Source organism: Haliotis asinina, chromosome 13, assembly GCF_037392515.1.
Source record: "Haliotis asinina isolate JCU_RB_2024 chromosome 13, JCU_Hal_asi_v2, whole genome shotgun sequence".
Lineage (NCBI taxonomy): Eukaryota > Metazoa > Mollusca > Gastropoda > Lepetellida > Haliotidae > Haliotis > Haliotis asinina.
Window position 1 is genome coordinate 25,764,991 of NC_090292.1, and position 15,877 is coordinate 25,780,867.

General features: G+C 39.2%; 1 protein-coding gene across 1 annotated transcript in view; it reads right to left on the reverse strand.

Annotated features, from left to right (window-relative positions):
• LOC137260161 (uncharacterized) overlaps positions 1-15,877 on the reverse strand; it is an 82,003-nt gene that overhangs the window by 13,642 nt on the left and 52,484 nt on the right. The window contains exons 3-11 of the mRNA XM_067797855.1: positions 15,039-15,258; positions 13,276-13,406; positions 12,173-12,253; positions 7,543-7,641; positions 6,996-7,107; positions 4,859-4,992; positions 4,473-4,722; positions 1,745-1,839; positions 251-392 (exon numbers count right to left, since the gene is read on the reverse strand). Coding sequence (XP_067653956.1) covers positions 251-392; positions 1,745-1,839; positions 4,473-4,722; positions 4,859-4,992; positions 6,996-7,107; positions 7,543-7,641; positions 12,173-12,253; positions 13,276-13,406; positions 15,039-15,258 — 1,264 coding nt within the window. The remainder of the gene's footprint in view (positions 1-250; positions 393-1,744; positions 1,840-4,472; positions 4,723-4,858; positions 4,993-6,995; positions 7,108-7,542; positions 7,642-12,172; positions 12,254-13,275; positions 13,407-15,038; positions 15,259-15,877) is intronic.

Below are 15,877 nucleotides of genomic sequence, written 5' to 3' on the forward strand. Positions count from 1 at the left end.
TTTTATATTAGTTGAAATAGTCAATTGGTCAGTGAGAAAAATCCATTATCTTGGGTGACTTTGTGAGTGAGTGAGTGAGTGAGTGAGTGAGTTTGGGTGAGTGAGTGAGTGAGTGAGTTGGTTTTTAAATTGCTTGGAACAATAATCGAGTTAGCCCTACTGAAGAAAGCAAATATTAATCAAGGTCAACACTAAATCTTGCTGACCAACAAATATACTACTATCTTTACAGCTACGTATACAGTCTTACCTGTCCTACAGTTGGGACTCTGCTTGTATTTTTCAGACATGCACACCAGCACGACGGCAGCATTCTCCACGGCCTCTGCCATTGCCTGCAGCGTGGATCCCCCCATCTCGTCCACATCCACCCATACAACATAACCTTCACTCTGAAATACAGAGACATATCCTCAACTCAGGGATGGAAAGGCATGCGTACAGTTTTGTCACCATACAATGGTGAATATTTTTTCATGTGTGTTTGTGTGAGGGAGAGAGAGAGAGAGAGAGAGAGAGAGAGAGAGAGAGAGAGAGAGAGAGAGAGAGAGAGAGAGAGAGAGAGAGAGAGAGAGAGAGGAGAGAGAGAGAGAGAGAGAGAGAGAGAGAGAGAGAGAGAGAGAGAGAGAGAGAGAGAGAGAGAGGAAGATGAGACGAGTCTGAGAGAAGGGAAGAAGAGAACCGATACAAAGTATAAGAATGACATCCCTTGTAAATCTAAATGGAACTTGGCTAAACCAGGGGGACAACTGATGTAAACTGACAAACTGACACTCTCCTTTGTAAATCTTGATTGTATCTGAGAAACTTTTGTGAAGTAATCTCCATGGCAACAACATTTAGGCATTTGATGTCACATGACAACCTGACACTCTCCTTTGTAAATCTTGATGGTATTTGGGAGACTTTCGTGAAGTAATCTCTATGGCAACAACAGTTGGGCAATTGATGTCAGCTGACAACCTGACACTCTCCTTTGTAAATCTTCATGGTATTTGGGAGACTTTCGTGAAGTAATCTCTGTGGCAACAACAGTTAGGCAATTGATGTCAACTGACCACCTGTCACTCTCCTTTTTTTGTAAATCTTCATGGTATTTGGGAAACTTTCGTGAAGTAATCTCTATGGCAACAACAGTTAGGCAATTGATGTCAACTGACAACCTGACACTCTCCTTTGTAAATCTTCATGGTATTTGGGAGACTTTCGTGAAGTAATCTCTGTGGCAACAACAGTTAGGCAATTGATGTCAACTGACCACCTGTCACTCTCCTTTGTAAATCTTCATGGTATTTGGGAAACTTTCGTGAAGTAATCTCTATGGCAACAACAGTTAGGCAATTGATGTCAACTGACAACCTGACACTCTCCTTTGTAAATCTTCATGGTATTTGGGAAACTTTCGTGAAGTAATCTCTGTGGCAACAACAGTTAGGCAGTTGATGTCAACTGACCACCTGTCACTCTCCTTTGTAAATCTTCATGGTATTTGGGAAACTTTCGTGAAGTAATCTCTGTGGCAACAACAGTTAGGCAATTGATGTCAACTGACAACCTGACACTCTCCTTTGTAAATCTTCATGGTATTTGGGAAACTTTCATGAAGTAATCTCTATGGCAACAACCTTTGGGCGACTAATGTGGACTATTATGTCAAACTAATGAACTTTGTAAAACTAATCTGTATTCAAGAAACTTTCGTGTAGTAGTCCAAATTTCCATGTTGTGAGACACTGACACTGACCCTGAGTTTGTCCCGGATCTCCAGAACCTTCTCCTGTTCATTCCAAGAATAGCTGATGAAAATGTGGTTCTTGCCTCTAGGGGGGCCTTTTGTTTCTGCAACAAACGATGGGATACACTCAATGATACACTCAAACACTGTGCTCACTGAGTTGGAGGGACCTGCATATATGTTACAGTCAGATTGAAAAATCAGTCATTTCGTGAAACGACCAAAAGTTTCAGTCATTTCATGAAATGACAAAGTGAGTGAGTGAGTGAGTTAATATTTAACGTCACATCGGCAATATCTCAGCCATATCGTGACGAGAACATTCAACGATGAAAAAGAGCATATATACATTATAAAAACCTGTCAACGAAGGACAGTAAAGCAACTAGAGAAATGACTAAGAGGGTCAGCTATTTTGCATCATTTTGTGTAACAACAGTCAATATACTTCAGTCATTTTATGAAATTTCACTTAATAACTTAATCTACAAAAGTGGATCACAATTTCAACAACAGTTATTTGAAACTTTTGTGGCAGTCACTGTTGCACTTCAGCTTGGCTTTGAAGCATTTACACCTGTTCGTTTGACACTAAGAGCAGCCACACCTCACAAACCCTGTCCACCACATACAGATGAAATGACATTTCATGAAAAGATCTAAGTATATTGATTGTTGCTACACAAAATGATGAGAAATGACTGACCCTCTTAGTCATTTCACAAATTGACTCATTTCCCCATCAGACTCTAACATATCCACAGTATGTCCTGGTTGATATGCCACCATTTGTCCAGGGTGACACTGCAACCCAGTGTAAGTATCTCCTGTAACTTATCCCGTGTTATTCATTACACCCCTACACTGGGTCTAACAAAACCTAGTAGGGAAGTTGCGTCAGGAAACCTTTGAGCGACCAATGACCATCCAATCAAATGAAAGACAGCTAAACGGATTTTACCAACAGGACAATGGCTACTGTTGAGGGTTTGGTGGTCTCTGACAATGATCTCTCAACAAACAATAATCTGCATATAACACTGATATTTGACTGGCAGTATATACGCCTTTTGGTTTCTGTTGACATGCTTACTAATAGCTAATATTTCCGCATGCTGACGTCCTTGAATATTACCCAAAAGGTTATTTTTGGCAACTGTTTATTCACTGTTGTGGCGTGCTCAGTGTGCATCACCCAGAAACGATCGTAGGGAAAATAGCATCTGGAATCATTTGGGTACAAACCTTTGCAGGGGTAAAAATTCAAAAGACATGAGCGAATGTCCACATTTGCGATTTGGTAAGCTGTGCTCTGATTGGTCAATCTCACAGGTTACCTGATGTGACCTCCTGCTAGGTTTTGTTAGACCCAGTGTAGGAGTGTAACTGGGGCTAAGTTTACTTAGACTGCATTGTAACCAGGTAGGACAGTTAGAATCCCTATGCAATCAACAAGGTGATTGAGCCTTGAGTAACTTGATAATCACAGCATCTATGGATGTGTTATCCTATCTGGGATTACAAGACTACAGTTAATTTGAGACATGTCATTTAAACCAATTAAGGCATGTGTACTGCATGCTGCCAGTACAATTGATATTATAACCAGGAGAAAATAAATTTTTGTTATCAAAACCTTGGCAAATGTCATTATATCCAGTTTGGCATTATAACCGGGGTATTATATAGGCAGGATATCCATGCTGGCAAAAACATGGCTTCACACTCAGGGTGGCATTAGAATCAGGGTGTACTGTATTTCAATTTATCTGATGTTCTACACAATTGCAAAATGATAGGGAATATACAATGAACAAGCTTGTTTGTTTGTAAGAGTGAGTGAGTGAGTTTAGTTTTACGCCGCACTCAGCAATATCCCAGCTATATGGCGGCAGTCTGTAAATAATCAAGTCTGGACCAGACAATCCAGTGATCAACAACATGAGCATCGATCTGCGCAATTGGGAACCGATGACATGTGTCAACCAAGTCAGCGAGCCTGACCACCCGATCCCGTTAGTCGCCTCTTACGACAAGCATAGTCGCCTTTTATGGCAGGCATGGGTTGCTGAAGGCCTATTCTACCCCGGGACCTTCGTCCTTGTTTGTAAGAAGAACATATGTATTGTTGAGCTGTTATTCTGTATGTAAGAACAACAAAAGTGTTGTACTTACCCTTGCCTCAATGTTCAACAACAACAACACAATCTAAATCCTATCATAATATCATGTTTGTTTGTTGTTTAATACTATGTTCAGCTGTATTGTAGCTATCTGTGAATAAATGAGTCCCCACATGGGTACAATGACCTGACTTTGTAGGTTGTTTTATGCTCTACTTAAGTCTGGACAATAATATCTAGTGATCAACAGCATGAGAATCTATCCACAAAACCAGGATACAATGTGTCAACCATGCTAGTTAGTCTGACCACCTGATTCCATTTGTCGCCTCTTATGACAAACATGGGTCTGAAGATCACTTTTAGCCAAGATCTTCATGGGTGACAGTAACACTTCAAAGCACTTACCGACCTTCAGCAACCCATGCTTTCCACAAAGGTGACTAAACTTGTTGTAAGAGGCGACTAACGGGTGGTAAGACTTGCTGTCATAGTTGACACGTCATCAGTTCCCAGTTGTGCATATCAATGCTCATGCTGTTGATCACTTTATTGTCTGGTCCAGGCGTGATTATTTACAGTCTGCTGCCATATCAGTCACAAGAAGCACTTACTGTCTGTTGGAGCATCTCCTTTCCCTGTGAGTACCCACAATGCACCTTGAGCATTCTTCTTCACATCCTTGTGTGGGCTCTCGAGCAGCTTCTCCAAGGTGCTCATTAGGTTTTCCGTCTCTTGTAGCTCCCTCCGCACATCCTTGTCGAACGCCAGCGTCCAGATACATCGCGCCGTTGTGCTCTGCTCCTTGTCATTGTCGCTTAGCAACATCTTCATGAACAGCGGAATGCTGCCTTCCTCTGTGATCTGGGGAGATATAACACAGGGTTGTACAGAGAGAAGCTAACATCCTCTATGATATGGGGAGAAATAACATTGAATTAAACAGAGGGGCATTCCTTTCCTCCACCTCACCTTGCAGTTGTCTATCATCACCACCCACCTTCAACTTGTTGCCATCATTGACAGCTAGTTTGTCCAAGCCTTGTGTCAACTCTTGAGGTGTAAATCCCTTGAACCTCCTCTTCGGGTTGTCCAAAGCTTTGCCAATCCACATGACAACATTCTTTATAGTACCTGGAGGCAATGCAGATCACCATTGAACAGCGTCACCAAAATACATTCAATCTTTAAAAAAAATATTATTGAATAATTACCTATTTGAATTTAAAGTTTTTGAATTTATAATTCATATGTGATTATTTGCTGATTATTATCATAAGATGGTTTGTCTTATCAAACTATAAGCAATTTTACAAATTAATTTAATCAACAGATTCTGATTTATCCAAGACATATATTTGGCTAAATGTGACAAATTTTATGCCTAAATTTCAAACTTAAATATATATAATTATTAACATAGTATTAGAAATCTTTTTGAAAAATTGTATTTGTGTGAAATTGGTTTAAAAAGGGAACATTCTGAGACGCCAAAACTAAACACATAATTGTTATTTTTATGGAATAAATGTCATGTCCCATTTTTAAGAACATGATTGAACTGTCCCAGGCATTGTATAAATGTCGTAATTCCTTGGTTATATATGAGCACACATAGTAAGCGGTTGGTTATATGGGGGGTGAGCATTCTGTAGATGTACGCTACAGTGTGCAGTAGAAAATGCTGCATGCAAAACACACAGAGGTTTCCGTCACCGGCATGCAAGAGTTCTGCAAGGGAGGTAATCCATGACTCTGATGCTTAATGAAATCGGTGGACTTTTTGCAGAAATTGGATTTTAAAGAGGATTATTATAAGGATAGTTATACATGAGAGTACTCTGAAACGTTTGTTTCTAATTCGTTCTTTCTGTTTTGTTTCTTTACATGTTTAAAGCCACTTTCAGCAATATTCCCAGTTTCATATGTAAATAAACATGCCTGGACCAGAAAGTGTAGTGACTGATATCATGAGCATATATCTTCAAACTGGGGTATGATGACATTCATTGGCCAAATCCTGCAACAAACCTTTTTTTGTGGATGACCAATTCTAAACAATGTCTCTCCATGGCGTCATAAATGAAGATTACAGGTCATAAACCCAACAAAATGAAATTGATTCCTGTTTTTGTTTGAATACAAGAACATACCCTCAGAAACTATATGGAATGATGACAAAGTTTGGAAAGGAATGTTGACCTAATTACCTCTCAATGATGACCTAATTATCTCTAAGTGTGACTCTTACAATGACCTTAGTACCTCCCAATGGTGACCCTAGTTATCTCTCTATGATGAACTAAGTATTTCCATGTGTGACTCCAGAGTGAGTTAATTACTTCCAGTGTGGTTCTTAAGATGACCTAAATACACCTGTTTAGCATAATTTAATGTCTTTGATGGCCTTGTAATGTCCAAATGTGACTCTTTCAATGATCTACTTGCCCACAGTGTATGAATACACTGACCTAAATACCAAGACATGATCACATAATTACCTTCCAGTGTGACTCTTATGGTGACCTAGTTAGCACCAAGTTCAGCTGGAAACTGACCTAATTACCAACAAGTTTGGCTCTTATGATGACCTAATTACCTCCATGCTTGATTCTTATGATGACCTAATTACCTCAAAGTTTGGCTTTTATGATGATCTAATTACCTTGAAGATTGGCTCCTATGATGACCTAATTACCTCCATGCTTGATTCTTCTGATGACCTAATTACCTCCATGCTTGATTCTTCTGATGACCTAATTACCTCCATGCTTGATTATTATGATGACCTAGTTATCTCCATGTTTGGTACTTACGATGACCTAATTACCTCCAAGTTTGGCTATTATGAGGGCCTAGTCATCTCCATCTATGGCTCTCACAATCACCTAATTACCTCCAACTGTGGCTCTTAGAATGACCTAATTACCGCCAAGTTCAACTCTTAGGATGACCTAATCAACCTCCAACTATGGTTCTTACAATGACCTAAATACCTCCTAGTGTGGCTCCTACGATGACCTAAGAACGTCCTAGAGTGGCTCCTAAGAAAGGCGTTCACACAGAGGACGACATCGGGGACGACACGCATTTACCGTAATTTGACCTACTTTTCTGTGAAAAGATCAGGGTCTGACCTGTTTCGTCGATAAGTTTGCTGTTGTCTTCTTCCTCAACGATGTAGGCCAAGGTCAACATGGCTAATACTCTCAGCATGTCGTCGTTCATGTTGATAAATGGCATAATTACCTGCAAACAATCAGTCAATACCAGTTACAAGTGCATGTAAATGCCACATGCACATTAATATAAAAAGCAGGGAATAGCATAGCACTGCAATAGTTGCAATGGTACAAATCACAGAAAATGAATATTTAATAGTTTAAGTGTTCTGAAACCAGAACAATCTTTATCTTCGGTGCTAAATTTGTCTTTTTGACAAAATTAAAATTAAAATTAAAATTAAAATTAAAATTAAAATTAAAATTACACCACTTTACTATTACACTGAACTGTGTATCAAGTTTTAAAAAGAAATACTTAACGGTTTGGAAGTTTGGATGACAGGAATCAGAAAACAGATGGCAGACAGTCATGCTGCATCTTTCTTTTTTCAAATTCTGTGATAAACGAAACTGCATCATGATGCACTATCATCCCAATGTTTTACAAGAGATCATGTACCTCAGCTGTTTTGTTCTCCTTGAAGAAACCCTTCACGTTGGGATTCCTGGCAATGTTGTGAAGGATGCTCATGGAAGCCTTCATAACATAAAATACATTCTGAAACAGAAAATAACATCCTGAACAACATCTTGAACAACATCTTGAACAACATTCCATATGTCAAATGTGTTCCAGGAACTCACGGGAGATGGTAACTCTGTTGTATTTTATACTGCTTGTGGCAAGATTCCAGCACCATCGCAGTTGGGGGGCCCCATTTTCAGTTTCTTCCATTCAACCCAAGAATTGAACCCAGGTCTTTGGTTTGACAACAGAATGCTTTAACCACTGGCCATCTGACTGTACCAATCCCACTTGAATGAGGTAGTATTCAAGCTACAACAGGATAAAACTGAGTGGTTTTAAAATGCGCCAAGATTTTTAAATGTGCTAGCAAACAGAATAATAAAAAGGATATTTGAAAAGTTTTAATGGGACCAATAATGCCTCTTTAAATTTTTTGTGAATTGTGATCAACAATATGAGCATCAGTCTATGAAATTAAGATACGATGACATGTCGCGTTAGTCGCATCTTACAACAAGCATTGGTTGCTGAAGGACAATACTCTAACCAGGATCTTTACAGTTTATTGAGATTTTAATTAATTAGGCTTCATTGTATACATATTTTCAGCAAGAAAAATACTAGGGTTTAGATAACCCATGCAATTTTCATTTTACAAGGAGTAACACAATGTCAGGATATCAAGGGAGACAACTCCTGCTACCACCACGGAAGAGCCTATTTCAACTAGCACTGAATGAATCACCTTTGTTATTTTGCTGTTTAACACTGCACAAATTATTTCAGTTATGTGACGGTAGTTTGCTAGTAACTGAATCTGGACCAGACAATCCAGTGATTGACATAATGAGCACAGATGTACGTCACCCAAGGCTCACTTTGATCTTGGAAAACATACCCGTATATTATTTTGTAATTATAAATAAACTTTTCACTGCCTTTTAGTATACTTGTGGAGAGTTTGTTGTTTCATGCTGCAGTCAGCAATATTCCAGCCATATGGCAACGGTTTGTAAATAATAAAATCAGGACCAGACAATCCAGTGATAAACATTATGAGCATTGATCCATGCAACTGGTATATAATGACCCACGTCAGTCAGTGAGCATGATAGCCCAATCCCATTAGTCACCTCTCTCGACAAGCATTGGTTATTGAAGATCAACACTAACACAGATCTTTACATCTTTGTATCTCTCAATTCACAATGTCAGTGGCTAAATGTAACATCCTATATTTGGGATTGCACTTTCTCACAGATTTTGGTGACATCCAGGATTTGAACTTGGGCATCTCATGCTGTAATATCGGGACAAATTTCGCTATTTATAACCTGCACATACCAAAGAATTTCACTTCAAACAAAAATATATATCGAATAAAGTGAGATTAAAATTGCAAATCCTCATAATTTTGCCTTTCCAACTGAACATTTAAATTTCAGAAATTGATTCAACCTAGGATAGAAGTTGTTTAACAAACAGTCAAAGTTTCAAATTGCTGGTTTGGTTTACAAGGGGGTATGCACATTAAAGGACACACCAAGAACATGTAAGGTTGGTCTAAGTTAATGCTCATCACATCCTGCACGTGCATTTGGTTTACTGTTCCAACTACTGCACTTACCCCCTTGTGATACAAACCAACGATTTGAATCTATGATTCTTTGTCAAACAACTATTGTCGTAAGTTGAATAAAAATCTGAGACTTAAATGTAAAGTTGGCAAGGTAAATTTATGAGGAATTGCAATCTTAATTTCACTATAAATACTTTACTTTTTTGTTTAAAGTGAAATTCATCGGTAGGTTTTCACTGCAAGCAGACTATTGTAACAGGTGGCACATGGTGGAGGTAACTAACAGCAAACCCTTCAACACCTTACAACTGTTGTGTGTTTTAACTGGGAAATATGTGTCTGGAATAACAAACTTTGTAACAAGCATGAACATTTGAGTATTCATTGATTAGTTGTGTATTCATTGATTAGTTGTGTATTCATTGATCAGTTGTGTATTCATTTGTGTATTCATTGATCAGTTGTATATTCATTGATTAGTTGTGTATTCATTGAACAGTTGCGTATTCATTGATCAGTTGTGTATTCATTTGTGTATTATTGATCAGTTGTGTATTCATTGATCAGTTGTGTATTCATTGATCAGTTGTGTATTCATTGATTAGTTGTGTATTCATTGATCAGTTGTGTATTCATTTGTGTATTCATTGATCAGTTGTGTATTCATTGATCAGTTGCGTATTCATTGATCAGTTGTGTATTCATTTGTGTATTATTGATCAGTTGTGTATTCATTGATCAGTTGTGTATTCATTGATTAGTTGTGTATTATTGATCAGTTGTGTATTCATTGATCAGTTGCGTATTCATTGATCAGTTGTGCATTCATTTGTGTATTATTGATCAGTTGTGTATTCATTGATCAGTTGTGTATTCATTGATCAGTTGTGTATTCATTTATCAGTTGCGTATTCATTGATCAGTTGTGCATTCATTTGTGTATTATTGATCAGTTGTGTATTCATTGATGAATTGTGTATTCATTGATGAGTTGTGTATTCATTGATCAGTTGTGTATTCATTTGTGTATTATTGATGAGTTGTGTATTCATTGATCAGTTGTGTATTCATAGATGAGTTGTGTATTCATTGATCAGTTGTGTATTCATTTGTGTATTACAGATCAGTTGTGTATTCATTGATGATTTGTGTATTCATTGATGAGTTGTGTATTCATTGATCAGTTGTGTATTCATTTGTGTATTCATTGATCAGTTGTGTATTCATTGATCAGTTGTGCATTCATTGATCAGTTGTGTATTCATTCGTGTATTATTGATCAGTTGTGTATTCATTGATCAGTTGTGTATTCATTGATTAGTTGTGTATTATTGATCAGTTGTGCATTCATTGATCAGTTGTGTATTCATTTGTGTATTATTGATCAGTTGTGTATTCATTGATCAGTTGTGTATTCACTATTCAGTTGTGTAGCAGTAATCACATACTTGAGTTTATAAATAAGGTACTGCAAAACAGGATTAGTCTATTTGATTAGGACCATTTATCATCATGGCATCTGATTATTTTCATGCATCTGATACTGAGTACTTGTTATCAAAATTACTAAACAAGTATGTATGTTATGTTTTAGAAACAGTGACATTATTTGATGGTGCACCCAATATTTTTCATTTCATTATATTTATTTAAATTTTTTTTGGTGCAACCAACATTTTGATGGTGCAACCCAATCCTAAAATCAGGCTGCACTTAGTGCAGGTACTGAAAAAAACAACAACTGAAATTGCACTCTGATTATCTTCATGCACATTCATCCTCTGCTAAACATGTAGAATCAGCATATCACCTGTCTGTATAAATCTGAAGTTGCTTTTCACTATATATTACACATGACTTCTTTTCCCGGGATAACTGCATTTTGGGTTTTTGTTTGCTCCCAGGTTTTACTTTTTGTAAATAAGATCTCTTCCCAGGTTATAAATTTTGTAGATAAGACGTCTTCCTGGGTTTTACTGTTTCCTAACTGTTTTAACATCAACATTCAAATTCAAATCTGTGAGTGTTTGAAATCAGTTGAAAAACATCATCAAAGATCAGTATTTAGGTGCAAATGTTCTCCATATCAGGAATGGAACCGCATCTGTCAGGTTAATAAATGGCCACTATACCTCATGGCCACCAAGCTGACAAAGATTCTGGTGTTAAACTGTTTCTTTGTATTTAGGTCTATTGCATCCTCGATATATCCAGGGTATACGTTCCGATAAGTCTCCACTATACCCTGGATGCATCTACGGCTCTGCCCGATAAATTTATTACCTCCCTTGACTGTCTTTTGATCCAGTCAGGTGTCTACGCTGGGAAGTTGAGCGAACCAATCACAACTCACTTTCGTTTTTAGAATTATCTAACCGATTATACTTGGCAACAGAAACCATGCAGAGGTTCTCTGGAAGAGTTAGAAGGCGTTCTTGCATATGTTGCTTTAAAGTTTCGGACCTGTCAATTTGTTTGTATGATTTCCCTAAAATCTGGGACGCACTGTGATCAAACCTTTGCAGTTGCGACTGTTACCTTTGTTGACACTGGCAAGATCAGTTATAACGGCGGCCTAGCTGATTGGCTACTGTGAGAAGGCGGAGCCAGCAAAGGGAGGTAATAAATTTATCGGGCAGAGCCGTAGATACGTCCAGGGTATAGTGGAGACTTATCGGAACGTATACCCTGGAGATATCGAAGATGGGTCTACTGGTACTACATTGATTTTACTAGCACTTCAATTACTGTGACGTAGCTTCATTATATGAACATATAATTATCCATCATTGGCGGTTTATATGGGTAATAAAGCACTCCTCCTCGGTTATGGTTGGTCAAAAACCCTTGACCATTGGATGGAGAGAAGTATGACCTCGAGCGCCTCCCGTCTCAGGTCCTACTTTCTCAACCATAACCTCTGCGATGTGCTTTATTGTACACGTAAAACCCTGTCCCATCCAATGATCCATCAGCTCTCACCTTGCTGTGTATGTTTGTGATGTAAGGCTTGTGACTACAATTGAGTGACAGGAGGCGGACAGCATCGGCTTCAGCTAAATTCTGAAACATAAATCATAGAATGATTATACAGAGAATAACATGTTAAGTACACGCCTACTTCAAAAGCAGGATGTGATGCTGTGGAAATGTTTGGCTAAAATGATTTGGCAGACCAATCTGTTTGTAGAGAATAATAATCTAGTAACTGACTTAGAGATATCATACGCTGTTGTATTGTCAGTTCAAGGAAATACTGTTAAAGACATGATGGTACTGCTTTTAAAGACAAAATAACATACGTTGTTCACTGGTCATGAGGGGGGCATGGGTGGATGTACCCTCAATGTTTGTTTATGTTCCCCTCGCCTTTCTGACTCAGGGAACATAAACAAATATCAAGGTTACATCAACCCATGGGCCCCAAGGACCAGTGAACAACACATTATCTTGCCGAATACCACAATCTCAATTCTGAACTGTTTGAAGCTTGAGTATCGAATCATACACTTCAGCCAACTGATGTGAATCAAATCTCCATCTTGCTGTTTTTCCCGCAGGTATTGTATTGTGTAATTCCCATGGTGTATTTCCCCTTCTTAACATTCACATGGACTATATTTGAACATTTTGTGACCATATTAATTTGTGGTTGTTTATACTAATCGCAGCTAACCCGTGAAGGTCCCGGGGTAGAATAGGCCTTCAGCAACCCATGCTTGCCATAACAGGCGACCATGCTTGTCGTAAGAAGCGACTAACGGCATCAGGTGGTCAGGCTCACTGACTTGGTTGACACATGTCATCGGTTCCCAATTGCACAGATCGATGCTCATGTTGTTGGTCCCTGGATTGTCTGGTCCAGACTCGATTATTTACAGACCGCCGCCATATAGCTGGAATATTGCTGAGTGTGGTGTAAAACTAAACTCACTCACTCACTCACTCACTAATCGAAGCTAACACTTGTTTTACAGTGTGAGCCCACTATGATATACTGCACATCCCCATGACAAGTAGAGGATTTCATTACACCAGCTAACCCATCCAATGACTGTAAGGCACCATGTGGATGTAGTCCCTACCTTGGCGAGGATGTCGCTTGTGTCGGAGTAGTTCCATGTTGTGTTGTAGGTGTAGTAGGCGGGGAACCAGACGTCATCATTCTTGAAGATACCGATGGTGTTTAGGCTTTTCAGCATCTTGATTGTGATTTCTGTAAAACATAAACTTGTTGTTACTATTTAGATGATCAAGTCTTGTGAATTCGACTATGATTTTGAACAAATCTTGGTTTGCTTAGATAGCGTATCCTTGCTTCACTAGGTGTTAACATAACACTGGTTTATCTGTTGTGCTTCTGTCATGTTACCAAGCATATTCACACCCTCCTACCTGCATATCCACCTGTATCTATCAGCATATCCACCTTTCCATACCTGCATATCCGCATCTACCTATCAGCATATCTCCCTCAACCTTCTAGAACACCTTCCTCTAACTGCTAGCAAATCCCCTCATATCTCCTAGCGTATCCTCCATCCTCCTCTAACTACCAGCATTATATCCACCACTACCTTCCAGCATATCCACTTCCATCTTCCAGCATATCAACATTATATCCACCACTACCTTCCAGCATATCCACTTCCATCTTCCAGCATATCAACATTATATCCACCACTACCTTATAGCATATCCCCTTCCATCTTCAAGCATATCAACATTATATCCACCACTACCTTCCAGCATATCCACTTCCATCTTCAAGCATATCAACATTATATCCACCACTACCTTCCAGCATATCCCCTTCCATCTTCAAGCATATCAACATTATATCCACCACTACCTTCCAGCATATCAACATTATATCCACCACTACCTTCAAGCATATCAACATTATATCCACCAGTACCTTCCAGCATATCAACATTATATCCACCAGTACCTTCCAGCATATCAACATTATATCCACCACTACCTTCCAGCATATCAACATTATATCCACCACTACCTTCAAGCATATCAACATTATATCCACCAGTACCTTCCAGCATATCCACTTCCATCTTCAAGCATATCAACATTATATCCACCACTACCTTCCAGCATATCAACATTATATCCACCACTACCTTCCAGCATATCCACTTCCATCTTCAAGCATATCAACATTATATCCACCAGTACCTACCAGCATATCCACCAGTACCTTCCAGCATATCAACATTATATCCACCAGTACCTTCCAGCATACCAACATTATATCCACCACTACCTTCCAGCATATCCACTTCCATCTTCAAGCATATCAACATTATATCCACCACTACCTTCCAGCATATCCACTTCCATCTTCAAGCATATCAGCATTATATCCACCACTACCTTCCAGCATATCAACATTATATCCACCACTACCTTCAAGCATATCAACATTATATCCACCAGTACCTTCCAGCATATCAACATTATATCCACCAGTACCTTCCAGCATATCAACATTATATCCACCAGTAACTTCCAGCATATCCACTTCCATCTTCCAGCATATCCACTTCCATTTTTCAGCATATCCCTTCTACCTTATAGCATATCCACCATTACCTTAAAGCATATCCCACTTTACCTACTATCACATCTCCCTTTCCCTACCAGTATATCCACAGCTACCTACCAGCACATCCCCTCCACCTACCAGCACATCCCCTCCACCTACCAGCATATCCCCTCCACCTACCAGCACATCCCCTCCACCTACCAGCACATCCCCTCCACCTACCAGCACATCCCCTCCACCTACCAGCATATCCCCTCCACCTACCAGCACATCCCCTCCACCTACCAGCATATCCAGCCTCTGCGATGGCATCTCCAATCTCCTTCCTCTGTGAAGTGTAATCCCAGTAGAAGTCTCCGAGCATCTTCTGCAACCTCATTCCTTCCCCGCGGTGGTACTCCTCCAGCTTCCCCAACTCTGCCACGATGCCCTTGCATTTCTCTACCACCTCCTCAATCGGCAGGTTCCGCAGGTTCTTCCTGTCTTCCACGACGGTGCCATTAACCTAAAACAAGACACGGTACCATGGTTTACTGTACAAGTACAGTCACTGCTGTTTCTTGCTTTCATGGGTGAGTGGGTGGATGGGCGAGTGAGTGAGTGAGTGAATTTGTGAGTGAGTGAGTGAATTTGTGAGTGAGTGAGTGCCGTTTTATACTGCTTTTAGCAATATTCCAGAAATATCACCAGAAATGGGCTTCACGCATTGTACTCAAAAGGGGGAATAACCACTAGGCTACCACCTGAGTTTTAATGAATCAAAATGCTACTTGATGACAGCACAGCCTGGTAAACAAGTCTCTGCAGTGAAATTTAACCTTCACACATGCAACTTGCACACCTAACTGTCCTTGAATTTGTTGCCATTATAAAAATATGTGTTAGTGAGCAATTCAATGGTCTCAAATGAAATCAAATGGACTGTAAACATGAAATGACAGTTTACAAATGTAGAGTTTGCTGGATATCTTAAGTAAGTATAAGCTATTGAATACAATCCATACTAATGAGGGGTGTGGTGGTAGCCTAGTGGTTAAAGTGTGGTTATTGTCACGATGATATCACAAAGACCTGGGTTCAATTCCCCACATGGGTACAATGCATGAAGCCCATTTTTAGTGTCC